The sequence below is a fragment of the Tachysurus vachellii genome, chromosome 1 (assembly GCF_030014155.1).
Source record: "Tachysurus vachellii isolate PV-2020 chromosome 1, HZAU_Pvac_v1, whole genome shotgun sequence".
Taxonomy (NCBI): Eukaryota; Metazoa; Chordata; class Actinopteri; order Siluriformes; family Bagridae; genus Tachysurus; species Tachysurus vachellii.
In genome coordinates, this window is record NC_083460.1 from 24,574,791 (window position 1) to 24,602,632 (window position 27,842).

General features: G+C 37.9%; 2 protein-coding genes across 3 annotated transcripts; one reads left to right on the forward strand and one right to left on the reverse strand.

The window, feature by feature from the left end:
* The first annotated feature begins 129 nt into the window (after positions 1–129).
* Positions 130–2,756, forward strand: c1h19orf25 (chromosome 1 C19orf25 homolog). Of its 2 annotated transcripts, none has more exons than XM_060878957.1 (2): positions 130–392; positions 2,075–2,756. In XM_060878957.1, exons 1-2 carry the CDS (start codon positions 251–253, stop codon positions 2,251–2,253), a joined length of 321 nt encoding a protein of 106 aa, XP_060734940.1. In that variant the 5' UTR covers positions 130–250; the 3' UTR covers positions 2,254–2,756. The 2 variants fall into 2 exon arrangements, with proteins under 2 accessions (XP_060734940.1, XP_060734948.1); XM_060878965.1 differs by having other exon boundaries at positions 131–392; positions 2,078–2,756.
* A 470-nt stretch (positions 2,757–3,226) lies between these two features.
* Positions 3,227–27,107, reverse strand: apc2 (APC regulator of WNT signaling pathway 2). The gene is made up of 15 exons (XM_060878970.1): positions 27,000–27,107; positions 18,476–18,634; positions 15,715–15,805; positions 15,231–15,507; positions 14,490–14,598; positions 14,224–14,337; positions 14,004–14,099; positions 12,396–12,488; positions 11,720–12,101; positions 11,516–11,614; positions 11,149–11,288; positions 10,989–11,066; positions 10,777–10,893; positions 10,467–10,681; positions 3,227–10,376 (listed from the first exon to the last, which is right to left on the reverse strand). Exons 2-15 carry the CDS (start codon positions 18,617–18,619, stop codon positions 4,784–4,786), a joined length of 7,548 nt encoding a protein of 2,515 aa, XP_060734953.1. The 5' UTR covers positions 18,620–18,634; positions 27,000–27,107; the 3' UTR covers positions 3,227–4,783.
* Positions 27,108–27,842: the final 735 nt, after the last annotated feature.

Consider the following 27,842-nt stretch of genomic DNA (forward strand, 5'->3'; position numbering starts at 1 on the left):
GGAGCAGAGCTTGTCTATGATAGTGGACGTGTTCGCTCCCACACACTAGATGGCGTAGCGCTCGATGAACAACTGGCTTGGGAAGTGTGAAGAAGAAGTGCAACACACTGACGCGTCACATGGTTTGTGATCAGATCACGTGGTAAATGATTAAGTATCTTAAATGAGCTGAGCTTTCTCGTGTATTTCCGTTGCTTTTAGTGGAGCCACTGCAGAGTTAGCTGATACTGTATCATTGAAAGTGAGTGACATGAACATGGGATCCAAAGGAAAAAAGAAAATGGTTCTGCCAACTCGACCTGACCTGCCAGCAGTGGAACAGATCATAGAGGACATAAACCGAGCTGAGCCCAATGATCCGGTCTTCAGGTTTTTACAAACACCTACTGAAGGTAAAGTCAGAAGTCTAAAGCACTGGATCCCACCTTAGATCCTGAAGAACCGCATGTCCTGCTCATGTTGGTGTTTGGTTCCCAGGCTGCTAACACAACTGAGTCGACTAATTATAAGCCTTGTGTGTTGGAACAGTGTGGGAAGAAGTGCAGGACAGATAGTTCTCCAGAATCAGAATCAGGATTATTTGCCAAGTGTGTTGACACACACAAGGAATTTGGTTCCAGCTGTTTGTGACTCTCAGTACAGACATAAATAACACTATACTATACAATCTATACAATACAATGCAGACGAGATGCAGATAAGATACAATATAGACAGAATGAGTATTAAATATGAATATAGAATATGACTGATCGGTTATGTACATAAAGTGTGGGAAGTGCAAATAACAATATTGTGCCTTATTTTGTACAATATACAGCAGCAGTACTGTGTGTAATATATACAGATGATGTGATGACTAACAGTCCTGATAATGCAGTACTTATAGATATGAAGCCGTGAATATAATTATGCTGAGTTGTTGATCAGGGTGATAAGGGGCCTGGGGAAAGAAACTGTTCCTGTGTCTGGCAGTTTTAGTAAGTTCTGTAGCGCCTGCCAGAAGGAGCTGAAAGAGATTGGGTCCAGGGTGCGAAGGGTCAGTAGTAATTTTTCCTCCAGGACCAAGGGTTAGGATCCTCAGTAACCCAAGAAGCTTGTGAACTTACTGAAGCTTAGTTGCCATTTCCTCAACAGACTAGATGATGTGTAAGGAATAAAACTGCGCCGATTTTGGGGAAATATTGAATAATAAGCAGGTCTAATTAAATAACAACAGGTTGTACTTTTTAACAGCTTATAGTTACATGTAATAATGTGGAGCACATCATAATTAACAGCTATAAAGAGCCATTCTACAAAAACACTGCAGTTTGTCATGTTACAGAGAATCCAGAAAGACTGTAATAAAGTGCTGAGACTGGAGACTACTTAGGATCACAACATTTTGTTTATGAGCACACACAATATCCTGTGCACAACTATGTGAAAGACCGTGTATGTGATTTATTTATTTTTTTTTTAAAGAGGAACATTGTGTAAAACTAAATGTTATGGTTAGGGCACTTTTAGTGATGGGAGAATCGTTGATATTATATTGTGATCAGTTTGCTCAGACTTACTAGGTCTCTTGGGATACATCTTAAATTGGATTTGTGGATGCTTACGTGATGTTATTTTACAGTTAAGGTTTCTGATGCAGTCTTTCACATGCCAACACAGTCATTAATGCTGCAGTTTCTAGTTTGATTGTCTTATACATGGATCAGATCTGCACCTGTGTAGAAGAGTAGTTTTCTTAATAAAATTAATAAATCATTATATCTTAAGAGAAGCACATTTTAATTTACATTTATCTCCTCTGTTTCACATTGATATATTGTGCTTAGGATGAGATGAGACTATTACTGGACAACTAGCAGTTGAAGCTGGATGATTGTGTTAAAACTGTGATTTCCAACCCAAAGCAAAGTAAAAATATTTTTACTTGGCTGATTTGTAAACCTGTTTACCAAATACAGTGAAAAATGTGAAAGTGCTTTGAAGTCTCCATCGATGAATACATAGATGACTTAATAACTCAGTAACAGTCTTAACTTACATTTCCTCTAATGTAATTTTCCATATTTTAAAGCAGGATCACATAGCAACGAAGAAGTGGAGGTCCACTACTTGCAAAGCCGACACTACCTGGAGCTGAACGAGAGGCTACAGGAGGCTCGTATTGAACTAACACGGAGAAGAGATGAACTCAGGACTGTGGGGGAGTCTTTAGAACAAAGTGTGGCTGCGGTGAAGGGCACAGCACTCTGACTGGTCTTCATGTGCACCTGGGGACTTCGTATTTCTTGGTATTGACTTAGTATATGGAATGGCTAATATGGGGACTTTGGAAGCATTTCAGTGCCTGAATCATTACATGTTATTAATTTGCATGTAAATGCATCCTCCATGGATCATAAGAGATTTCCATTAACTTTACAAGGTCCAAAGGCAACTTTGAAAAGAATAAAGTTGAAGGGAACTGTTCATGTTGTGAGGATTCAATACGGGAAGACCATTGTGTAGGTAAACCAACAAGATGCTCTTTGCTCCTCATTTGCTCTTTGCACCGTCATTTCCCCAATAAATTCCGTTATTCTTTTTGGTATAACTGCTCAGTCATGCCGTGTCTTAACAGTATATTGGTATTATCTTTACTGTATAAACCCTGGCCAACAAAATTAATTGTACCATGCATGTACAATATGATAGATATAACAATATCAAGTCACAAGGTATCAATCAGGAGTAATAAAGTGCATTAATTTTGTTCACATCATGACTTGTACTACAAAGGTTCATAGAAGAATTCATTATATTAGATCTGTATATAAAATATATCTATATAATATCTATATATTTAAAAAAACAACCGTTGACACTTTTTCATTGTAACTTTGAACACTGTTTTAAACTCATGGTATCTTAAGTATGTAACCTAGTGAGCCAGCATTAATGTATCCAATGTTAGAGATTTAGGCACTTATGTACGTCGCTCTGAATAAGGGCGTCTGCCAAATGCTGTAAAGGTAAATATATAAACACATTTACATACATGGGCAATTGAACTGGGTGGATGAAAAGAAAAAGAGAAATGAAAAAAAAAATTCACACTGAAGTTTAATGTGAACATTTATTATGGAAATCAACCATTTGTCACTGTATAATACCGTTGGTCTCAAATACATTCAGAGTTTAAGGTTTGGCAAAGTAGCTGAACAATCCAGTGTACAACAGTGCTTGGTGATGGTTGTAAAGATTTAGCTTCAAATGAGTATAATCAAGAACACCAAATATTACGTTCTGCTGATGCTTACTTAAATGCATTTCCACATGAAAAAGTTTCACTTATGGACCTGTGCTTCATTTCTTTACCTTTACTGAATGAGAAATAAAGGAACATTTATTCATAACAGTTGTTGCAGAATTACAATTAGGATTTACCTTGTTCTTTCTTTCTAACTTGAGTTTACTGGGCACTCAAAACTGAATTTGTGTGAATGACTGCAGTCTAAACAACACTGAAACAGCGTTCCAAGGATTTTGCAGCGATTGGTTATGCGAGGCATATAAATGACTTCAATAGGTTTACGGCTGCAATACTGATTCGACAGCCTGATGTGGTTAAATGTAGAGAAAAAAATACTATATATTTCTGTTCAATTTTTCAAAGCCCATTTTTAGTTGATCAGCCCATCACAGATTTATCTGACTGCTTTCTGTTGCTCTTACACTTGTTTTGCGGTGATTTTAGCAATTGCTTTTGAATTTACTAGCAACATCACTTATACTGTCAGATGATCAGAGAGGTTTTACATTGTTCTTCTTGAGTATTCCCCCAAATCACATTAGATTTTTCTTGCTTTTGATGACAGAAGCATACCTGATCATACAAAAAACTGACATTACCAAAGCACTCAACAAGCAGATACACTGTACAACCACCTAAGTGTATTACATATAATTGCCAAACAGTTTAACATGTATTAGAGATGTGTGATTATTTCCCTCCATAATTTCCTGTGTTTTATTTTACTCAGAGGATAGACTGTTCAACATTAATAACATAGATATGTGCACTAAGCGACTATTAAGCATGCTTGCAGTAGTGCTGCAGGGTACTTTTTGCTTACTGGGAAGCATTAGAGAGACATTGTTTGCAGGTATATACAACAGCATCACTAATTTCCAACATTATGCTCTTGGGCTGCTAAGTTGGGCTGATCTACCACAAATATATTTATCTGCAATAATAAAAGTGAAGGCTGGGGGCTTTTGGTGATATTGTGGAGCAATGACATGCAAGAAATAACTGTACTTGTTATACATGGTTGTGTTTTGTCTCTTGCACTGTAACAGTCTGTTCAGGTTTCATGTGGAACACTTTTTTTTAATGAATGAGTCTCTTGCATTGGATGATTTGCATATTATTCTTCATGAATATGGAGCTGTCTACTGTGGTCCATAAAGTAGAGTATGTATTTTGTGATTAGGATTTCCAAAAGAACAAGCAATGGTTCATATATGTAACTACAAAAATGTCCAAAAAAAAAAACGGTCAGCTTTGTGTCTATGGTAAGTTCCATACATAGCTTAAATCCAGTGTGGTTTGATGAACGTTTCTACTGTTTATGCTAATTTGTCTACTCCCAACTTCCAGTGATAAAAATACAAAACCCATGAATACAATGTTTGTCAAAAGCAACACCCGAGGTAAATAGATAATGTTGCTCAGTAAACCACCTGAGTTTTTGTAGCATCAGGAACAAGTCAATCTTGCAACAGTGACAGAATCTGGGAACTACGATTCAAGTTTTTCACCTGACTTCTCAGAGATTGTTGTTGCTTGGCTCTGTGTTTCTTGAGAGCAGTAGACCATAGGGCTGGGGACATAGTTAAATGGAGTTACTCTAGCAGACTTGCTGGGAGCACTCTGTCGGAAGGGACCTATGACCCCACTATGACTGCTATCCACAGATTGAAAGGTTGAGGTGGAAGCTGTGCTGTAGTTTTTGAGGGATCCGTCAGAATCTCCATCTTGCAGGTTATTCCCAGATGCCAGGCTGATTCTTCTGAGAATCGCCATCTTAGCTACTTCTTCTGAAATCATAGAACCATTTTCAATTGTAGGTGACGTGCTTGAATTGGTTTTGTTGGTTGATAAGTCCTCTGTTTGAACTATTGCATCACTTGTCTTGCGTGAAATAAGGGTAATTGTTGGCAATTTTCCTGGCATTGGCGGTGGCATTGGTTTGTGCCCTTCAGGAGAAGGCACCAGAGGAAGTGCAGTAGGTGGTAGAGTGCTCTTTAATATCTGGGGAATATCTTCATCACGGATTCTCCTCCAGGTGACTTTATTGTTAGTATTCCGTGATACTCTATTCTGCCTCTGTTTTGTATCCTTCTCACTTTTGGCCCTGACACTTGAGTCGGAAGATGACGAGCGCAGTGAGGAGCGGCTGGTCACACGACTTAAGATATTTATACTGGGGGAGGAAGAATACCTTTTGAATGTATCCTCTCTTGTTGCCCTTACAGTCGGCTCACGTACAGGTCTCTGTGGCATCCTGCTGGGACTTTCTGAACTTGTTCTCCTGGCTGGACGTTTCACTATGAAGTTTGTGTCACTGGAGTTTGCTCTTGGTAGAGCCACAGTCTTTTTGAGTAGGCCATGTTCCTGGGCATTTCTTGGCCCTTCGGGTCCCTGCATTCTTCTTGGACCTTGCACGGTTGGCTTCAGTTCTTGGCAGCGAGAAGAACATAAGAAAACTGCTGGGGCTCCTGGACAAGTTCTTCGAGGCGAGACATGACTGGATGTAGGAACAGAACGTGAGCAAGGAGCATTCTGTCTTGATTCTTTGATAAAAGTAAGTTGCCTACGGAAACCATTGTGATCTGATTCCCCACTGCTTGAATGAACAGAGGTCATGCGAACTAAATCCAGTCGATTGGCTGGTGAAATTCTCTTCCCTGACAACTGACTATTTTGTCTACTAATGTTAGTAAGCTGGTTGTTTACTAATGGTGAAATTGATCTTGACTGATTAGATGAATTCTGCATGAATGGTATTCTGACAGGAGATTTCTGTGTTTTGCTGTCAGCAGATCTTGTATTTTGATTGGATATAGAGGGGCCTCTTTTTTTGTCTGGTGGACTGTCTGGATCTGAGTTCACTGTTTTCTGATTTTGTTTAACGGTTTGGGTAGAGGGGGTAATTTTTTTCTGAGGTTGCCTTGAAGGAGTTGAACTTTGAGACGATCCTGATGAGGAACTCTTTGGAATCCTGGCTGGAGGAGTTGAACTTCTCTTGGGTAATGAGAACTGAGTAGAGTCACTAAGGTGCCCCAACCTATGAAGGCTTCTGGACCGGTGTTGAGCTAGGGAAGGGTTTTTTGGGCCATCAGATTTTGGCGTCACCTTCTTTGGTGGTGGCCGCTGTGAAAGTGTTTTCTCTTTCTTGGGAGTGTATATCACAGTTCTGCCTCTGAAAACTACAGGGAAGTTTGGTACTGGTTTACGTGGGGCAAAATCAAGTGGCTTATTTGCCTTTTTGTTTTCTTTGACCACCCTCTTACTGATGTCAGGCTTTGGGGTAAAGCTGGATCCAGATATAAATGAAAGAACAGAGTCTGATTCTGATGATGGTTCCTGGGACTTTGAAGCTTGCAACTTTGTGATTATTGTATTTGCACCCTCCTGTATTGCCCTCCATTCAACACTGTTGAGATCTGAATCTTTATCAGATGCCGTTTCCTCACTGTCCAGATCATCATCAGGATCCCAGTGCCCAGTATCCTTATGAGCAGTTTTCTGTTTTTGTTTAGCCTCTGCTTTCCTTTTTCTGGTGGATTGCTTTTTCTTTTGCTTTGGCATAGCAGACGTTATGCATTTTAACAAAAGATCATCTTCTGAGTCCAGGCTGACAGAACTTGGAGAAGTGTTGTCTTCATAGTTATTTTGGCCTTGCATGGATTTTAGAGTACACTGACCTGTGCTGGACATTGCATTGTATTTATTTCTCATCTTAACATGCTGAGTTTTCCCCTGTTCCTCAAACATCTCTACATCACTCAAAGAGCTGAGAGATGAGCTGAGAGAGTAGCATGGGGGTGCTTCTTCCATAATGAGATTTTGCTTGATTCTCTGAAACCCATGTCTCTGGAAATTGTCCACACGACCTTTTGTATTAGCATAGTGGAGACCTGTGTTATTTTTGTTTAAATTATTAACTTGTTTCTGTCTACTTCTTGTCATCGCCCCATCACTGTTAGTCTTATCGTTATCATGGAAGCAGTACATTGCTTCTTTTTTTGCTGCTGGATGACGCATGGATTGAAATGTTGTATTTTCTTGTGCTTTACTTCTAGAGTATGATTTCTGACTTTGGTAGACCTCTTTACTTTGCTTTCTGTTTGGAAGCGCTATATGGGGCATACTTTGTGATAGACTCTGTCCCTGCTTTTGTATTTGTCTGACTGGGGACTGGCTTTGGAATCTTTGCTGGGTCATCTTTGCTGCCATTTCCTTACTTTGCATAAGCAGTCTCTGGGTAGGGGTCATATGTTTAATGGTTTTGCTCATTTGGTTTGTTACTATTTCAGACTGACTAGCCGTTTTAGATGATTTATGGAAATGAGAAAATAAACGTAGCTCTTCAATTCTTTTTGCTTCTGTGTCAATAAGCTCCTGAGTCTCTTTATTTCTGGTACGCCAATCTCTTGATCCTTTCACTTTGATGGGGTACTGTAGAGTCTCATCACTTAAGGAAGTGGTGCTTGAGAAATAAACAGGAGTACCTTCAGCAGAGTCAGTGTATGAGGAATCATCATGATGAATATCTTTTGATGACATTCCAACCTTCTGCCCAGAACGCAACTGATTGTTATTATTCTGGAGCACCATGTACACTGGTAACTGCACAGATCTTTGAGCTTGGGTGCTAAGTACTTGACTTGAGAGTGTAGACATTAAAGCAGGTCTTACTTTCTTAAACCTTGAAGGCATAGCTGAATTGATGCATTCTTTGAGAATTTCAATGTCATCATCTGAGTTCCCCTCACTGTATTGATCTTGATCCATACAAGATGGATAATCGGCAAGATTCCTCTTACCAGTGTATACTGGCTCACTCTCTTGCTGATTTAATAAAGGAGTAAGTTTAAGCTCTACATCTTTTTGTACATAGTGCTCATGCAGAGGAAGGGCACTAAGACTAGATGCACAAGAAAAGTTCTCTAATGGTTTTTCAACAGTAAAGTAGATCATTGTGTCTAGGTCTTGGGGCAAGTTAAACCTTTCCTTCAGGTCAGCAATTTCCATAAACTTACGCAAGCCATTTTCCCACTGGCCTCCAGTACCAGTGATATTTTGCTGCTCAACCCCATTTGCTTCAGCACAGCATGGAGTCTTACTGCGACTTGGTGGCATGGTTTGCCCTGGGCTGTCTGGGAGATCACTTGGACTCACAGTTCCACTGATCATTTCACTACAGGGATCACTTTGTATAGAACTGGCAATTGATGGAGATTCAAAGCTACCCAGTGAACTTACAGAGCTACAACGACTCATCACAAGTGGAGTTTCATGAAGGTAATTCTCAGAGGAACTGGAAGGAGTCCTGTCCTCATGTATGACTGCTGATGCTTCCCTAAGAAATGTCTGTTCATGTTTCATTGGAATTTCAATTGGATCAGAAGTAATGCTAGTAGTGGAGCAAGTTTTCTGGTCAGTCATAAGCAGTTGACTATCACTCAGATCCTCTAGTGTTTCATCTTCTTCTTCTTCTTCTTCCTTCTTAATTAAATCCCCATCTTCCACCTCTATAATTTCAAGAGATGAGTCACTCTCTAAATCATTTTCACTTTGTCCCTCAAGGTCTCCATCACCAGAAGACAGAGAGGACAGAGAGCTACAACGTGAGAAGCAGATTGGTGTATTTTCCACTGAGTACTTCTGTGGTGTCTCTAGTTGACCTATTGGGCTTCTTGAAGAGCACATAGGAGAGAACTTGCAAATATTTTCTCCATTTGTTGCAGTGGGAACCCATGCTTGTTTTTTCACTGTCTGGGATGCCTGAACATCGAGAGTACCAAGCATGGCATTGTGGGTTAGTGGAACATGTTGATAGGAGGGGGAGAGCTTAATCGTAGGTATACTGGCATCAGAAGATACTCTGGTTGATACAGTTGCTGGTGTCAATATAAGAGTTTCTTGGCCCTTTTCTTCTTCTGTGTTACAGTCAGGCAATTTTAAATCTTTTGCCATATCAGAATCTCTCTCTGGAATCTCATTCTGACATAATAATTTGGATAAAGTTGCACCACTATTCAGCAATTCCTTGTGAGCTATCTTGAGCTCAAGCTTGTTTGGACGTCTTTGTTCTGCTGGCCTTATGAAACTTTGAATCTGATCACTACTACCATAACAGCCATCACTATTGCTTCCACTGTTAAGGCTGTCATTGGACAAACTGGAGTTCACTGTTTTTAGCCGTAACAGAGCATGGGCTTTGCTTAGATGATCTTTGTGTGAGAACGAATTATCAGAAAAATAGCAGGGGGAACACAGCTTAGCTCGGGCCTCATGGAGATCATCAGGCCCATAATTCCAATCTGCAAAATGATCCTCAGAACTGAGACTAAAGCTATCCTCTGAGGATGTGTGCATGGTAATATCTTCCACTAGCTTATCAATTTTAGCCACAGTGTTGGTGATCTTCTTTGCTAATTTGTCAGCTGCCATGGTCATTTCATCATCAGGAGGTTGTGTCTTTTTGTCTTCTGTTTGCAATGACTTCATATCTCTCTCAGGTTCTCCCTCCCTCCTGCACGGCTGAGTCTGAAGGAAGTTTGAGTTATTCAAAAACATTGAGAGCATGGAAAATGTTCCTGTTTCTATGCTACTCGAAACATTTGGGGCCTCATCATCATCAAAACATCCAGAATCTGAAGCATAGTCCTTGGCCAAGCTTTCAATATGTCGGAGGGGCTTGTTAATGTTCATATGCCTAGGGCTTTGCTTCTCGATAGAATCAAATGTTTCTGCCAAGTGCTTTGCATCTAGCTCAGCCTCCAGTGCTTTCTGCTTTCTCATATAGAGAGAAGGCATGCAGGACCCTGGCGATATAACAGCAGTATCTTTATATTTGAGTGGCCGGTTGGTGAGAAGGTTTCTCAGAGCTGCAGCACTTCCCATGGCTATCATCTTGTGTTTGGAATGAATAAGATTACGTAGCATGCTAACAGCTCCTAGGTCCCACAGTAATTCCTGGTCCTTTGGACTTCGGGCAGACAGATTCCAAAGGGTTCCACATGCATTGCTGACGATTGTTAAACTGTGTGATCGCAGGTGCTGTAACAAAGTCTGCAGGCAGTTGTTATCCCTGAGGACTTGTCTTGTTAACAGAAAAAGGAAAACTATTAGTTGCAATTCAAACAGAATATAACATTAGTTTACCAAACAAAACTGCAGTTAAAAGTAGTACCTGTAATCATCACGAGTAGCAATAAGACTGGATACATTACGTAGGATACCGCCACCACTTTCAATAATTGCCAGGGAGTTAGTCTGACACTGGTAGGTAAGTGTACTAACCAAAAATCCTAGAGCACCATCAACAGTGCAAATTGCCATCTTATTTTCAGTGCTATGTGCTGATAAATTCCATAAAGCACTTAACACACTTTTAAGGGTGGATTCCTGTGCAGAGACATAAAGCAGAAACTTTAAGGAACAGTAGCATGCAAACAATGTAACTGTTACTTGTCATTATCCATTAAAACTTGTATTTTTACCTTTGTAGCCTGAAGGGCACAAGACATTAGTGCTGATACACTGCCAACATCACGAAGGGCTCTCTTACTGGTGATATCAGCACGCCATGAAAGGTTCCTAAGAATACTGGAGACCACCTATAGGAAACAAAATACAGCACCTTTCCTAAGCCCAAATGAATAAAACATGCAGACTAAATGAAATTGGAATTTCAAATGAACATTTTATGTACCTGATGTAACTCCTCGCTATCAGATGCCAGTTGGGCAACTATGGCTTGAAGACAGCTTTTCTTAGAGCAAAGTGTGGCCTGAAATTAAATAAAAATATAAGATCAATAAAAAGAGTCATGATATTATATTTGCTTTAATCTCTATAATGTTTTAATTTACCTTATTTACAACATCTCCATAGGTAAGGTTTGTGAGTGCCATTCCAGCATATCTTCTCAGAGCCATATTCATAGGTTCATTTTGCATACCATACAGTTCCTGTTCCAACTGCATAAGCTCTGCAATAGCCTGAAGTCCACCTGAAACAGACAATCTCAATATGAACTTTCTGCAGAGAATACAGTAAGTTCTTTACTCAGACTAGGTACCTGTACACTTGCCAAATTCAAATCCGAACATGCAACACAAATGCTAGTCTATAAAAAGACTATAGATTATAGACTATATAAATTCTTGAATGTTATTAATTGCTAAATTAATATATTGTGATAATAAATATAGATTGATGTTAAATTATTCTAATTACCAAGTTCATTCATGGCCTTTCGATAGTCCTCCTCAAAGGAAAGTTTCATTATGGCACAAACTGCCTGGCAAAGCTGGGGATCTAGGGGCTCTGGGATATCTGCGTAATTCAAATGAAGACATGCATTTGTCAGCATAACAGACATAACAACATCTTGAGTAAACATTATGCCTTAATTAAGTTAGACTAATTAGCTATACTTACCTATGGTCTTTGTACCACTAGGAGACGGAGTTCCTAGGTGGTTCTCAATCCAATCCCAGCCATTCTCGCAGTGTGAGCGTATCTGCTCCAGCACATGCAGTACCCTCATCTCACGCCGTGCTTGGCCCTCATCAGGCTGTGAGTACACAATGTTGTGCAGAGCAGCACTAGCCCGGGATCGAGCCTCTCGGCTGCAGCCCGCTGCTTCAGGAGTCTTTCCGGTGCTTACATCATGCAGTATTTGCACAAGTAAGGGGACACAGCCAGACTTGCGCATAGCAATGCAGCTTTCCTGTGAGCTGGACATGGCTAACAAGACACGCGACATCTCCTCTCGATCTCTAGAGGCTAGCATAGACAACAGCCAGAACATCATCTCCACCTACAGTGTGCAGAACAGCATATTCAGTGCTACAATGCCATATTCTTACTGATATGGCTAAAATTGCTGAGCAAATTTGCATAATTTATATATTTCTCAAACGTCCCGTGGCCACAGTATATGCTCTCTAGCATTTTACAGTGATTAAAGCTATGGGTTTTAGGAATGTAATTGATTCACACTAAATCAGTATGAAGTATTGATTACAACTGATTTATACTGAGACACCATCTCAGTAGTAGTATCAGTATTAATTGAATGATTTATAAACAGTTAAACACATTGTTGTCATACTTTGTTCCCGGCTTCTCCAGATGCCTCCATAGTGCTATTGCTTGCTCCATTTTCCATTTCAGGCACTGATGCTTTGGAAAGACTGTCAACATTCTGAAAAAAATACAAAATAAATAAAGAATAGATTTAAAGCATTGTAGGTACATTGTAGGCATTTAACACTTGTAATTTATACTGTTTGAAATAAAGTCTAAGAATACAAGATACATAAAAACCCATTGCATTCTGTGGCTATATTAAAAGGTTTTAACTGTAAAATTTGCATATGGCAACCATGGCAAGTCCTCCGACAGACAAGGCAGCACATTCACCCTTTCATCCTCAAGCCAATCACTATGGCAACCTTCGCAGTGCCATGGGATGAGGAAGCACGTGATCCTTTGAGGTCTACCCAGATTTATGTGCATTTTACACTGAATACCCTCAAAACAATCAGGTTTTTGTGTAATGAAAGAAAGGAAATATGTACTGGATGTATGTACTGTATTAGGTAGTTTTCTTGTCTTGAAAAAAAAAAAGATGCTTTATTTACCCATATGTTTGATATCTTGATTATTTTTGCATATATTTCTTAATGTCACATGTGGGGGAAGGTAGTCTATTTTTATGCAATATTCTGATTATAAGTGGTGTAAGTAGTAATAATAATAATCAAATATATTGTTAACCATATGGTGGACTTTTCCAAATGGCCACAGGGCTGAGAGCTAATATTTTTTTAGCATGTAGGAAGGATTTCTTTTAGCTAAATCTTTAAATAAATACACACTGTAGCCTTGGGATGTTATTCTCTATGTGACAGAGCTCTAGCAGAGTCCCCTCTTTGAAAGCATGGTTTCACAATAACACAATACTAACACAATCCTCACAGAGCTAAGATATAATTATAATTCTGCTATTTGAATATTTGTGCTGTATTGATTAACCAATGCTGATGGGGTCTGGATTTGGTCTTGCAGCTATAGATTTATTCAGTTACTTCTTTATGAAATGCATCAATCAGTATTTAACAGAAAACTACAAATGAATGTCTTTTGCACAGCTAGGCTACTTGTGCTTTTGTCCTTATGTTTATTATTTTTGCATAGTTTGGTGTTTCGATTGCTTTTTTATCATCTATAGATTTTTTAGAAAATAATATAAAAAAACTGTCTCTTTGTCTGCTTCAGTTTCATGCAATAAATTATTGAATTAATTGATTCATTCATTCATTTTCGGTAATTACTTTTTTTTCCCTTATATATCCTGATCAGGGTCCATGGTGCATCATGGGAATACTGTTTGTAAGGATGAAATACATTCATGATGAGATGGCAGTCATTCAGAGGAACCAAAACATAAACATTAATCCTATAATTTCATTTTTCATTCACTTTATATAAAATCGCTCATCCTTGAGACTGTCTTAATAAAATCATATACTGTATATAGAATTGTTCTCTGGTTTATTAGAAGGCTAAAAAAAACAATGCATTATGCAAACTTGTAAATAAAGTGTATATTTACCAAATACTCCAACAAATAACAGTTATAAAAAGCAGTGATTTTATTACACGCCATACTTAGACAGGTGTTAAATGGATACTCTGCTGGGGTTAAGAAGCTTACTTGAGTCTCTGACTGGCCAATCTTCTCTGAAGAACAGCAAGAGCCTTGTGCCTCCTGTAGCTCCTTATCCAGCTGCTCAAGACGAGTCACACGGATCTGCAGGGACATAGGGATCCATGAAACTTTTTTTTAAACTACTATATCATCCACAGAAGAACATTTTACAAGTCACAGATGCTTCATTTGTTGTAAATAAAATAGATTTTTAAATTCTATTCACCTGTGTTCTCTGGACAATTTCATCACTGGTCCCAAAACGTTCCTCCATGACTGAGCGCAGTTGCTGGACCTCAAATTCTAACTGCTGGCGAATAAGGTCCATTTGTATGGAGAACTGAGACACAGGAAAGGAAATTTAAGATACAATAAGCCTTGTGCATTCTTCATTGCTCTGTATGAATGTTGATGCTGGACAGTCGTTTCATCAAAACACAGATAAACACATTAAAAACAATGGTGTAGAACATATCTTTGCTTGTATCTTACTGTGTCAATTCGAGGCAGCTCTGCCAGCCTCTGTGAAAGCCCCTGCAGCTGAGAATAATACCTTCGGCGCTCTTTCTCCTCTTTCTCAATTTCATTCAGCAGCATGGTCCTTTAAATATGCCATAAAGTTAGACAAATATTAATAAAAGTTAAAATAAATATTCAAATGATACTGAATATTCCATGACCACTTTATTAAAAACACTTGTTTATTAAAAACACTAATTGTTGATCTAATTATCCCAGTTATAACCAATCATGTGGCAGCAGCACAGAAATCAGGCAGATACAGATCAATAGCTTCAGTTAGAGTTTCCAATAAACATTACAACAGTGGTTAAAAAAAACAAAAAAAAAACATTTACCTTTCTAATTTAGAAGCAGGGTTAAGAAACCCTGCATGTTGTGTAAAAAGTAGTTAAAAAGTTCACCATTTCCTCTATTTTAATTGTGACAAGTGTTTTATATGCAAAGAAGAAGAAGGTTAATCCAGGATATAAGAATGTACAGTGTGTAAGGTCAGATTATGAATTGCCAGGATTCATTTATTGGTAAAGAACGAGCAGTGTGAAACGTCAAACAAGATAACCCAGGATATTTGAAAGACCCTGGGTTATTTCAATATTTTACAGAATACGACTACACAGGATAAGAGAATCAGCATTAGAAGTAGCACCATAGAAAATGGAGAACTGATTTGACAGAAGATAAGTATACTAGGGTTTATTATGCAAATATTGCCTCTCTTTGCGTAGCTCCTCCAGATGTTGGGCAGTTACTCGGCCCTCTGCTGCCATGGCTGGGTGGTGGTGTGTGGGGTGCACGGCCGTACCCTCACCAGACACAGCGGAGCACTGGTGAGATGATGAGCCTAGAGAGCTCCTTGACCTGCTGGATGACTGGAGTTGAATTCTGTCATCCCCATCATTCATTTGATTGGTCATGGTCTCTGAGAATGCGCGCAGGTTGTGCGGCTGGTACTTGAGCTCATAATAATTGGTCAGGTCCATATGCAGCTCTGTGAACAGATTTCAAACAACTCATTAATTAATCATATTTATGTTATTTCCTGGCACTGATTCTCTACTGGATCTTCAGTCTACATTCCTATTGGAAAAGGTTTATTGAATCATTGGGTTTCAAAAGTAATTCATCTGCAATTTAATCTTGAAAGCTATACTAATGTTCATATAATGAACCAGAAAATGCTAAAGGTTTCTGTTACCTTTCAGCTGGTCAAGCACATCTGCTCTCCCTGAAGAGGCGAGAGTGCTGGCTTCCTGCTCCAGTTTGCCTTGCAGATGCTTGAGAACCTCCTAAAATGGCAAGAAATTTGCCCAGTTATTATCTGCATTCAATGGTTTATCAAAATAAAAAAAAGCCTGATATGGCTCCATTGTAGTTTGACAATACATTTGATCATCAAAAAATGAAACTACTTCAAATATCCATTGAAGAAGACACTTTCTTCTCTGTAGCCTCTGCATGTGTGATATTCATGTGGCTTCCTGCTTTATCTAAAGATTGAATCAACTGACCTTCACGATAAAAGCTTAGCAGGGATTATCCAGCTGTGCTCAGCATCTGGGCACGTGCCACAGAAAGGAATCATGGGATTGGAAGCCTAATCAAAATATCATGTAAACCCAATATAGTGTTTGCTCTTGATTTAAGGTCTGCTATTTAAACGTTAGTTCATGGTTTCTGTTAAAATATTAGATCCCAAACAGGTCTGGAAATCTTTTCATATTCTGAGAAGCAGAATGTTAATGCATAAGGTTCAGAACAATTTCATAAATAAATACTCCATGTCTGTCAGGTTCAGGTTTAATAGAAAGTAATCAGAATGAAATCTGATAAGTATCCCAAAACAAAGGCAAAGTGTAAGTGCACGCAGTATATCTATGATGCACATAACCGTTTCTGTTACAAAATATATTGCAAAAATTAGGAGATGTAAATGGTTATTATGGGGTTGATTATGTCTGTAGTTTAGAAAAGGTTGAGAAAAAAATGTCCCTTTTCCAATGCATATATTTTATAGGGGTTAGTTTTAGGGCTTTTGTTTGGTTTTTGTAATGGAGTCAGACTGGTAAAACCTGGCAAACACACCTGCTATATTCATCTAGTACATCAAATCTAATATATACATCTAAAACATTTTAAATGGAGCTCTTAGGCTGTATGATAGATAACTGTATGTTGTCAACTTTCAACTGCATTTTACAGGGTTTGACCGTATTTCCTCAATTGTACGTCACTTTTAATAAAATCATCTGGATAATGAATAAACATAAATGTAAATGTACACTAGAAATCACTAGCTAGCAGCCGATATACGGTTTAACATCTATGGTTACTGGCTGCTCCTGCTGTTGTATCCTTTAGCCTGGCTTTTATATATTAGAAAAACAAATCTAGCACATAGCAATATTGCTGAAATAAATTCCACCCTTTTTGCTACAGGTTACCCGAAGACATTTCACATCAAACCAGGATGGTATTACGGCTTCAAAATAAGCATCCACCGAGGCTTTGTGGCTTCGTTTGAATTGCATTTTACTACTTATACTTTTCTTTCTAAATCTAAAATCTAATCATATAATCTGTAAATCTAAATCTAATCTAAAGCCAAAATCTATATGAGTCCAGTATTCTGAAGGTTAGATGTTTTGAGCTTGTGACTGACAAACCTTATATGCGACTACGCACGCCTTCTGGTTTCAACCGGTTTTGAAGTCTGCACTTTCCCATTAACTTCTCGTCATTTTATCATTACGTTCTTCTGGGCCTCAGATTTTGTGTGTAATATGTTTATGAACCGGAGGCCTGAACGTAGAATCATAATGAGTTCTTTAGAAGTGATTTTTATTTTATTTTAATGCAAAGTCTCCCAGCACAGCTTAGAACTGGATGATAGTTAAGCAGGATCCATCTGACTAATGCTTTAGAGTAGACATTTTAATGGACTTCTGAACATTGAAGGCAGGGAGATGTAAGCTGCCTTAATTATTGTATGATGCGATGTTTTACTAAAAAAGGACCAACACTATAAATATGACTTTATGAATTTTATGCACTTGTGTTCATTTCACTAATAACTGTAAAATCTTGTCATTAATATTTTCTTGTAACAAAAGGAAATAACTGAAAGCATCAGAATGACTGATGACAGCTGTTTTCTGTCTAGTTCTTTAAATGTTATGTAGATCGCATAAAATGATGTTAAGATATTGGGTAAAGGTCAGAGGTTGGAGTAAGTCACACATGTGCAAGTCACAAGTAAGTCTCAAGTCATGAATGTCAAGTCAAAGTCAAGTCGAGTCTTTTTTTAATATTTGTCAAGCAAGTCTCAAGTCTCAAATTTGCGACTTAAGTCTGACTCGAGTCAAGTCATATGACTGAAGTCCCCCATCTCTGGTAAAGGGTGTTTAAAATGTATTATTAAATCGAAGAAGATTTATAAAAACAACATGAGGAAGTAGTACGTAATAATGAGTAATAAGAAGTAAAGGTAAAATGGGACTCTTACTGGAATCCAACATGAAGCTTTAGAGTAAAGACGAAAACTTCATGCACCACATTACAACCAAAACCCAGGGTCCATAGTGTGGTTATGTTGGATTATCTAATGCTTTCGGTCTTTTGCTGCCAGCATATATACTGTACAGAAAAATACTAGATATTCTGTGAGTTAAGAATATTTTGTACTCAGGTTGTGAAAATTGGCCACGACCCATTAGTGTCTCCAGACATTTTAGGGAAAGTAGGTCACTGCTAAAGCAATACAGACAATTGTCAATTTCCACTTCTTACTAATCTCTGAAATGTAATCAGTAAGCAACACAAAATTCATTTGGGCCTAATTTGTTCTTCCATCTTGTTCTGTTGACTAGATTGTATTCTTATTTGGGGGGGATTTGGGGATACACATAAATGATTACACATATATTTGGTGAATGGATTCCTCTAAAGTTGCTGCTCACCTTCATATCAGAGGTCTCATTTTCCAGCTTGGACAAGTGGTGTGAGTTGTCCTCCAGCTCGCGGCGCAGGTGCGAGTTCTCCTTGCGGAGATCCTCCACCTGCCGCACCAGCTGGTCATAGGAGGCCACTGAGTTGGACATCATTACAGAATGGGGTCTCTGGAACACGTTAAAGGCAAGTCATTAATAGTGGCACAAGCACTCAAAAACAATTTAGGACATTTAACACTCGGCTCATGGTGGATTTTAGAGCTGTAAAGGCGAAAGTCCAGTTAATGATTACAGACTTTCTATTTTTTGCTCAGTTTTCTCAAAAGTTTAGTATTGGACACTAACAAAAACACAGATACCTCCAAGACCATGATGATATTAAAATAGGTGTTCCATTTATCCAGACTACAATAAAAAAAAAATGTGTGCAGCTTCAACTAGTAAACTACTCATAGTGCCAAACATCATGCTGTAGACAATAATGACAGAAAATCCAGATGTAGATTCAGAAACCAACCCACCATGAGAACTATGAGAGAAACCCATCCTTTTTTTGGCTGACCACCCATAGTAGGGTTATAAATTATTATAGTATAGAATGAATGGTATAACTCGTAAGAGTACTCAGTGTATTGGAAGGCCATTCAGTATGGCCATATAGTGAATGTAAGTCTTTATGATTACAGCAGGTCTTAGAAGGTACAATTATACAGCATCCAGGTGAGCTTACAAATTTGTAGATATAACCTATTAAAAAAGAATGAAATGTATTAAAGTTAACATAGAGCCCATGTTTCAATCTATGAAACTAATTTACATTATTACATTGGCAGGGCCTTGATAAGTGAATTGGACTTTTGAATTGGATAACAGAATTGGAAATGTACATAAAAACGAAATAGAATTTTTCACTTTTCACCTTAAAGCTACTATGATTTGGTGATAAGATTTTACTCATCGCACACTATTTCAGTCCGTATGTTTACCGTATGTTCCACACATAAGATGTGTTGCATTGTTCTCGTTGTACTGAGTTCACTGTTTGTTCAGCTCCTATTTATTGTCTCATACATATGTATTACATATTGTCTGGTGATTCACTGTTGTCACTTTAAATAACACATTGCACCAACACATAAAGTCAGCTTGGTATTGTTTTGGAAAGAATAACAGAATAATGCGTCTGTCCATCGTTTTTTATTGTTTCAGTCATGTTGATCCAAAGCAGTGCCACGGCAGAAAATCAGTGATCGTAGATTAACACATTTCCCTACAAAATTAATATTTATAGTTCATTTGCAGTCCCTGTTCTTTTGTCTTTCTATTATTCTCTCTATTATTGTAGCGCATGCTCGTTTCTCCATGCAGAGCTCAAGAATCGGGCTTTGTTGTGCAGTGTTGTATCTCGGCACTGCCGCGATGGGGGAGGTGGGCTTCAGCCTCACGGAGATTTCTGTAACAGCTTGCACAAATCATCCAGGGGAAGCATCTATGGTACAACAAAACAGCACCATAAAGGCTAGAAAATGAGCACAGTGTTTAGGATGTTTTCAAATCCCAGGATATTTCATTTATATTTTGTTGTAGTGCAATAAATATTTTTAAAGGAATATGTTTTATACAGCAATTTCAAAAGTGAATCAAATCCTTGCAACCAGAATCTATTTAAAAATATCAATAGTTCAATCAGTATTTTCTGAGCCTTTTTTGAGTATATCAACTAAAGAAGGTTGTTCTTGTTCCTTGTGTATCAATGTTGGTAAGAAAATGGCTTACTTATGTAAAGACAATTCATGAAAATGAATCGATGAGTAGCTCAGGCATGCTGATCAATACTACATTCCAGATTGGTGTGAACGGTAAAGTCGGGGGCTTTGTTTCCGTCGCATGAACTCATTTCATGTTATCCAAACAGCCACTATCAACCGCTCACAGTGTGAATTTATCAGAGCTGAACACGTGTTAATACAAATGGCCATTTGGCACATCTTTATAATTGCTATGTATCAAGTCGATCGAGTCATGCGGTATTTCATGGCATCTCTAATAGATAGAAACGGAAAGCAGGAAATAAATATGAGAATCTTAATTAGCTCTTGGCTATGTCTGAATTTGTATTATGCCAAACTGCATACACTGGAAATGGGGGGTTACGCTTTCGTCTTTCTCTTTCTTCCGACTGTGCATCATCTGTGGCAAAGCTGCCTGAATAATCTAACCCAAAATCTTGTCCCTTAGGGGAAATAATTCAGATGAAGCCCAGCATTGGTGAGCTGCCAATGAGGTGTTGCCATTCACAGTGTTTCCATAGTAACACCAAATCCATGTTCTAATTTGCCAAAAAACAGCTGATACGGTTTTCCATCTGTGAGGTACAGATTCTTAGGTGACACCTACAAGGTGTACTGAAAACTAAGCTAAATCTCGGCTACTTTTGATCAAACAACTGACGTTCCTATTCTAATTCTAACATTTCTATTATGAATGAATGACAGATTGGGAAGTTTGTGAAATAGATAACAATGACAGCAATGGTAAAGACACAGGAATTTAATGTCTATAAAAAAATCTATAGTGGTCTGCATATCCACACTACATGCATGCTGATTATACAACGTCTGCCCTTTGGGCTGTTCTGGGTTGATGTGAGTTGCACAACAAGCACTGTTAATGTTGTCCATATAGGACATCACAACTAATCTGAATTAGCGTAGTATTATGGTCTGGATTCTGACTCATGAGAAACTTCATCATACAGAAGATAAAATATATTAAAATTGTAACACGTTATTGTACGGTATGTATAATATCATATACATATATGGGGTGATACGTATATGGGGTTTTAGCATTTGATTTACAATGGCCTCACAAATAAGCAATACATTTCATCAATAAGATTAGGCTTATTATTAATTCATTTTAGTAAACTGAATAAACACGGCACACCCCATTTTTATGTTTTGCTGTTGATATTAGCTCTATTCTTCTTCCTCACCATCTATGAGTCTTCCTCTATAGGCTTCATTGTTTTACACCCAAAGTGAGTCTCTAATAAACCACTCATTTTCGGTCCTATTAGGTCTGAGACTGAGTGGTTAATTATTATTATTATTATTATTATTATTATTATTATTATTATTATTATTATTTGGGCTGTTTAATTTAACAAAGATTAAATTAAAACATATTAGAAAACTCCAAGTCTATAAACACATCCACCTAAATGTCCGGAACACACTGATAACCACTCAGAAAGTCCAATAAACCAAGCAGCTTTATCTCAACCTTGCTTGGAGCAGTAACAAAGATTAAAAATTAAACAATGATTGAATGGAAAGAATTAACACAGAACAATCATTTCTCAAATGCCAAAGCAGGAAAGTAATAAAAACTAAATGGTGACGTGTTTTCAAGAGCCTTATTTCTGATATTGGCTGCTTAACTAGGCCAGAAGCAGCAGGAGGGAGAACAAAGAAGATGGAGGGGAGGATGATCCCTCCATCGCCCCTTCCCTCCCTCCATTACTGCATCTCCCTGAGACCGTCTGGTTACTAAGGAAACGGCACCTATGATGGGGCGGCGCTGAGCCTGAGAATTTCAACTCGAACAGCTTTAACACCAACAATAGCACTCGTGGTACTGTGTTAATGAGAAAAGGCTCAAGGTTAAATCAATTAATTACATTAAATACTGTGATAAAAATATTTCGATTGTATTTTTAGCCGATCCTTTTGGAAATCTGCTAGTAACAATATCCATCCATCAATCCATTTTCTGTAGCACTTATCCTACAGAGTCACAAGGAGGAACCTGGAGAAAGTGGGCGACACCCTAAATGGAGTTTTAACACATTACAAAGCATAATCACACACACACACACACACACACACACACACACACGTACACACACACACGTACACACACACCTACACACACAATTTAGAGATACCAATAAGCCTAGAACACGTGTTTGGACTGTAGGAAACCTCTAAAGCACATGGAGAACATTCAAATTCCACATACACAGGGTGGAGGAAGGAACTGAAACTCTAACCCAAGAGGTGTGAGGCAGACATATAAAAATAACTATATTATGTGTTTCTCTGCTCTATATAAGAAAGTCACATCTTTTCTTATTACTCCAACATTTGAAATAATGTCAAAAATATTCATACATCTTTAAACAACGCACTACATTGATCACAGCTTGATTAATTTGTAATAGGATAATACGGTTTGTTTTGGCAGGATAAGAGACACTGGTTAAATACAAGCAATTCAGAAGAGAAAAATCTTCGCACTATCCCACAGCAGTACAAAGAGCTGAACATTCTGGAACATTATTGAGATGTGTCCTGACTCTGACAGGTTTGCACGGGCAAAGAATTGCTAGTGGACAAGTGCAGCGAGACTGCGTTTTCATCTGAAGCTTGGTTATGGTCATTCTATTACTCAGTGGACCGAGAGCCATGAGTTACGCTGCTATGAGTCATCAAAATTTCATCTCCAATGCATGTTGGAGGCGTTTAGTATTTAATATGCAAGGCTGAATTCTTAATACTTACAAGTTATGACAAATAGATTTAATAAAAGTTTTTTTACGGATTTAACTCTGAGAACGTGGGGGTAGAGTTATAGGTGGCTTTGGGTTCGCACTAAATTCTTTGAGGTAGGAATTGCTTGATAGCAAGGAAACAGGGAGATGGGCTATTTTGGAAAATTTGTCACTAATGGAGAAATTTATTAGGTGGGAATTCATAGGTTGTTATCTATGAAGAAACTGGTACTGTAGTAGGCTTTCTCTCCTAATTCTTTTATTTCATTTAACTCCTGATCCTTTTCTTGCCATCTCACAACAGTGAGCTAACTGACTTTACCTCATCAGTACCTTAGGAAATTAGGGTTGAATGAATAAAGCCAAACGGTTAACTAGGATTCACAGGAAGACAGAAAACAGTCAACATAAAGATATATATGCTAATGTAGATATCAGATTATTGAGTTATCTCTCCCCTGTCAATCACAGCAACACAAACCAATCATGGGTGTCTGTTAGCTTTTGTATGCAGAAGAGGGTAGACAGCACATAAATAAAAGTGCTAAAGTACAGTTATCTTTCTTCACAAATCCCCAAGAACACACATGCTAACCTTCACCCTCCCCAGACAAAATTAATGGAGTTCTACTAAAATGTTACAATACCATACGCTCTGAAAAGCTCTAGACTGATTTCATGACATGCCAAAAACTGGTCTGTTATCTTACTGTGAATTTTCATCTTCATTAGTGATGAACATGTTTTGTTTAGCAAATGTCACAGCTTGGAATGAATCACTGAAGTCCAGTATGTCAGAAAACCAGCATCATGTGGTCATTTCATTTCTTATTTTAAGAATACACGCATATAGGAAAAAAACGAGTTCTTCAATAAGCTACCCCAGGGAATGAAAATAACCAAACGTTTTCTTCCTAACAGATAACTGCAGTATTATATGAGTGACATTAGGCGGCCATAAATCCAAACACCCAGGTAAAAAAAGACTATGTTTATGGTTAAATGAAGTATGCTATTAGATTAAGATACCGTGGGCAATTTCATTTTAAATGAATAAGCAATGTCGGAGCAGTTCTTAGAATCTAGAATTTTTGTTGAGTCATTGGATTGGTTTAGCTACAACCTAAGATGTTCTTATTGTATGTAAAACACATTTTATTTGGATCACACTACATAGCCAAATCGTCCAATTTCAGATTCAGTCCCCACTTTTCTGTTATATTATATCTTTTGGGAAGGATTTCCACTAGATGTTGGAGCAAATCTGTGGGGATTTTATGTTCATTCAGCTACAAGAGTATTAGTGAGATCTGGGGTGCAGTCAGAGTTCCAGTTCATCCCAACGTTTTCATTAGGGTTGAGGTCAGGGCTCTGTGGAATTGGTTTGGACTCCATTTGCAATGAAGGGAAAGTGTAATGCAACAGCACACAAAAACATTCTAGACAATTGTATTTTTCCACCATTGTGGCAACAGTTTGGTGAAGAACCACATATGGCTGGTCAGGTGTCCACATACATTTGGCCATTTTTAAAAAAAAATTCTGTCAGACTACTACTGTAAATAAAAAACGAACTCAAACATCCTAATTACTAATCCTGCATGCCCAGGGTGGATAGGGAATTGATTTGACCACCCCTGACATTACATAAAAGAGAATACTTGTGTGTAGCCTTTTTGAGACTCAGTGTGTGTTTGACTCATGCATGCTGATCTGCCCTCTGTGCACTGGCATACAATTTCAGATGCAATAACATGTAGGAGCATGAATACTGTCTACTGAATGGACCTTGTCTGTATTTTCTCTTCATTCTCTCTAATACAGATAGTCTTCTAAAATATATTATTCGGGATATATTTTAAATATATTGTATGTAGATTGTCTCAAATTTACCCAGATGTCGAGGACAAATGTGACAGATGTTCTAACTCACAATGTCACCTGAGTCACGTTTTTTTTTTTCTGTCCACGATTATATAATTATCGGTTGGGTCATTTCAGAACGATGTCCACTATTCTGGGAGTACATTTGCAACCCTGCCTATTGATTGCTATATTTGGACTTCCAGATGAAGCATCTCAGTTAAAGTCTATGCAAAAAGAAGTTATTAGCTTTACATCATCGTTGGCCAGACGTCGCCTTCTTCTTCAGTGGAAGTCCTCTGTCCTACCATCTCACTCACAATGGCTAAAGGATACAGCGTTTTTTTATAAAGCTTGAGAAAATGTAATATACGATAAGAGATAATACCTCCAGGTTTTTTCATTAATGGCAACCGTATATTTCATATTTCATAGGCCTTCAGGTTTTGCCGGATTAGGTTTTCTTTTCTTTTGTACATTTAAAATGACTTGTATTTGATCATTAAAAAGGGCCAGTACCCTGGGTGGGCGGGTGGGTATAATAAATACTTATAGTGTAATAAATAATTCCTTTCCGTTATTGTTATTATTGTTATTGTTGTAATCCTTTTACTTTACTCCTTTTTCATGTAAAACCAAAATCTAATTCTGTATTGTTATTTGACTTTGTTTTCAAAAAAAAAAAAAATAAATCCATGGATCCATGACAGCATTGAACAAAACCAGAAAAGCAAATAAAAGGGAAATAATAAAACTCGTTGAATTATATATTTTAATTGCTGTAAGTACATCAGCAAACAGACTGACATCTTATTTTGGCAAATGAATTTATATTATCTTCATATTTATGAGGATATAATCATGTAACCTTCTCACCGAACGATGTCTTGGTTGTACTCTCAAGCTGATGTGTTGTTTTTGGGGTTTTTTTAGTTATTGTTGGGGTTTTTTTGTCACTTCACTAAAATTCTTAACAAGTTAAAAGTGCTGAGAACAAAGTGAAAGCTGTTTACTGATTTAAAGATAAACTGATGTTCTGCATAATAAAAAGGTTCTAACATCATAGCCAGGGTGTTATCCAGGGGTGCTGTAATTCAGATTTTCTTGGTTTATCTGGAAAATTCTCAACAAATTTTATTTTCTGCTCACTATTTTACCAATTATCTTACCGCCAGCAAAGCAGACGACACAAGGAATCGGCTAGGGTGAAAAATCAGGTGAAAACAAAACAAATGAACACAACCAGCTGGTTTATAACAACAAAAAACGACTGTTGATAGTGACAAGTGGTCAAGTCTTTTGCTCTTTTCTAGTCCTTGAATATAAAATATATTTATGCAAACAGAACCAAAGGTCATATGTGCATTCTGACAAACTACTATTAAAATTGCGTCAGAGAACCAATCTTGCTCTTTATATCCTTATTTATTAGATAATTATAAATGTATTATAGTGCACTCATTTAAAAACTGTTTGAAAATGATTTTATTGCCACTTTGTCTCTGAGGGGGAAAATGCAGAAATTGTTAATCACAAGCAATCATTTTCTGCCTCGTCCTTTTGTCTTTTAATTTTCTGATACAGTGCTATAGTGCGGTTGCCATTTACTGCAAAATCGAACATTTCAGTCCATGACTGTACTCCTGGCTCATGTTCAACCTTTTTTTTTGTTGAAAACACAACAATCTTACCATAATTCATGTGATTTTGATACATACATATCCCAATACATGGGAATGATCAGGTAGAGAAGCCACATGACTTCCCTGTCGACCTTGCGACGTTAAGAAAAAAGACACCAACGCATCACGTTTAAGATTTTATATCCTAGCTTACTAAATCATGCATTGTACACTACGCAAACCAGTCCAGCTTTTTTATGATTTCTGATATCCGTTGGGTGTATGTTTAGTGAGAATGAGGCACAAATCCCACGAGCGCCTCACGCGCTTTCATCCTCATAAATATTCTCCTCAGGACCGCGCTCCCTTGCATCGACACAAAACGGGCCATTCATGGTCGACAAAGCCTTCCTCTGACCACAAGCATATATATTTACCAGCCTGTACAGCTATCAGATTCAAATAAAATAATATATCCGTCGAATCTTACCTCATTTTGGAGCAGTTAGTGATGACGGGTGTGGACACGCTCGAGCGCGGTTTGTGAGGGGAACGTTGCTGTGCGCGCGCTGCTGCTGCTCTGATGTCACAGTTTCTCTCTGTCTTTCTCCCTCTCCCGCTTTCTCTCTCTCTCTCTCTCTCTCTCTCTCTCTCTCTCTCTCTCTCTCTCTCTCTCTCTCTCTCTCTCTCTCTCATACAGACACGCTCACACATATACACTTTCTCTCTCTCTCTCTCTCTCTCTCTCTCTTCGTGGAGGCATGTTTAGGCCACTAGTCAGTATACTACGCCCTTAATCATTTTTATTATTGAAGCCTATAATAAAACCTTCATAATTATAGAATTATTAATATAATAAATAGCCTGCCTATCTACAATATATTACACCCACTGTTCACTTTATTAGGAATACCTGTACACCTGTACGTTTATGCATTGATGAAATCATGTTGCAGCCCAATGCATAACATCATGCAGATACAGGTCAAAAGCTCCGGATAAGGTTTACCTCAAAGATCAGAAGAAAAACTGTGTTTAACTGACTCTAACTGTGTTGTAAATTTCAAAATTGGAAACTTTACGGGAATTTATGGAAATTTACAGGAATTTATGGGAATTTATGGGAATTATTTGGAAATATAGGGAAATGTATATAAACTATATCATATACAAACATAAATAAACATTTTGTTTGGTCATAAGCAGACATGCATGCAAGGTAATACAAATTTAAAAAATGACATCTTGACTGTAAGATTGAATTGTAAGTAGAGCTTTAACTGATTCTTTCATTGAGTAACACAAAAGCTTGTAGTAGGGGGCACGGTGGCTT

Bases quoted from the DNA above. Each gene is read 5' to 3' on its own strand.
- c1h19orf25 (XM_060878957.1), top strand. From the start codon at position 251: ATGAACATGGGATCCAAAGGAAAAAAGAAAATGGTTCTGCCAACTCGA. The intron at 393-2,074 runs GTAAAGTCAGAA...CATATTTTAAAG, and splicing joins TTTACAAACACCTACTGAAG to CAGGATCACATAGCAACGAA.
- apc2 (XM_060878970.1), bottom strand. From the start codon at position 18,619: ATGATGTCCAACTCAGTGGCCTCCTATGACCAGCTGGTGCGGCAGGTG. The intron at 12,489-14,003 runs GTAAGCTTCTTA...TATTTTTTTCAG, and splicing joins TTGGCCAGTCAGAGACTCAA to AATGTTGACAGTCTTTCCAA. The intron at 11,067-11,148 runs GTAAATTAAAAC...ATTTAATTTCAG, and splicing joins ATGGAGATGTTGTAAATAAG to GCCACACTTTGCTCTAAGAA.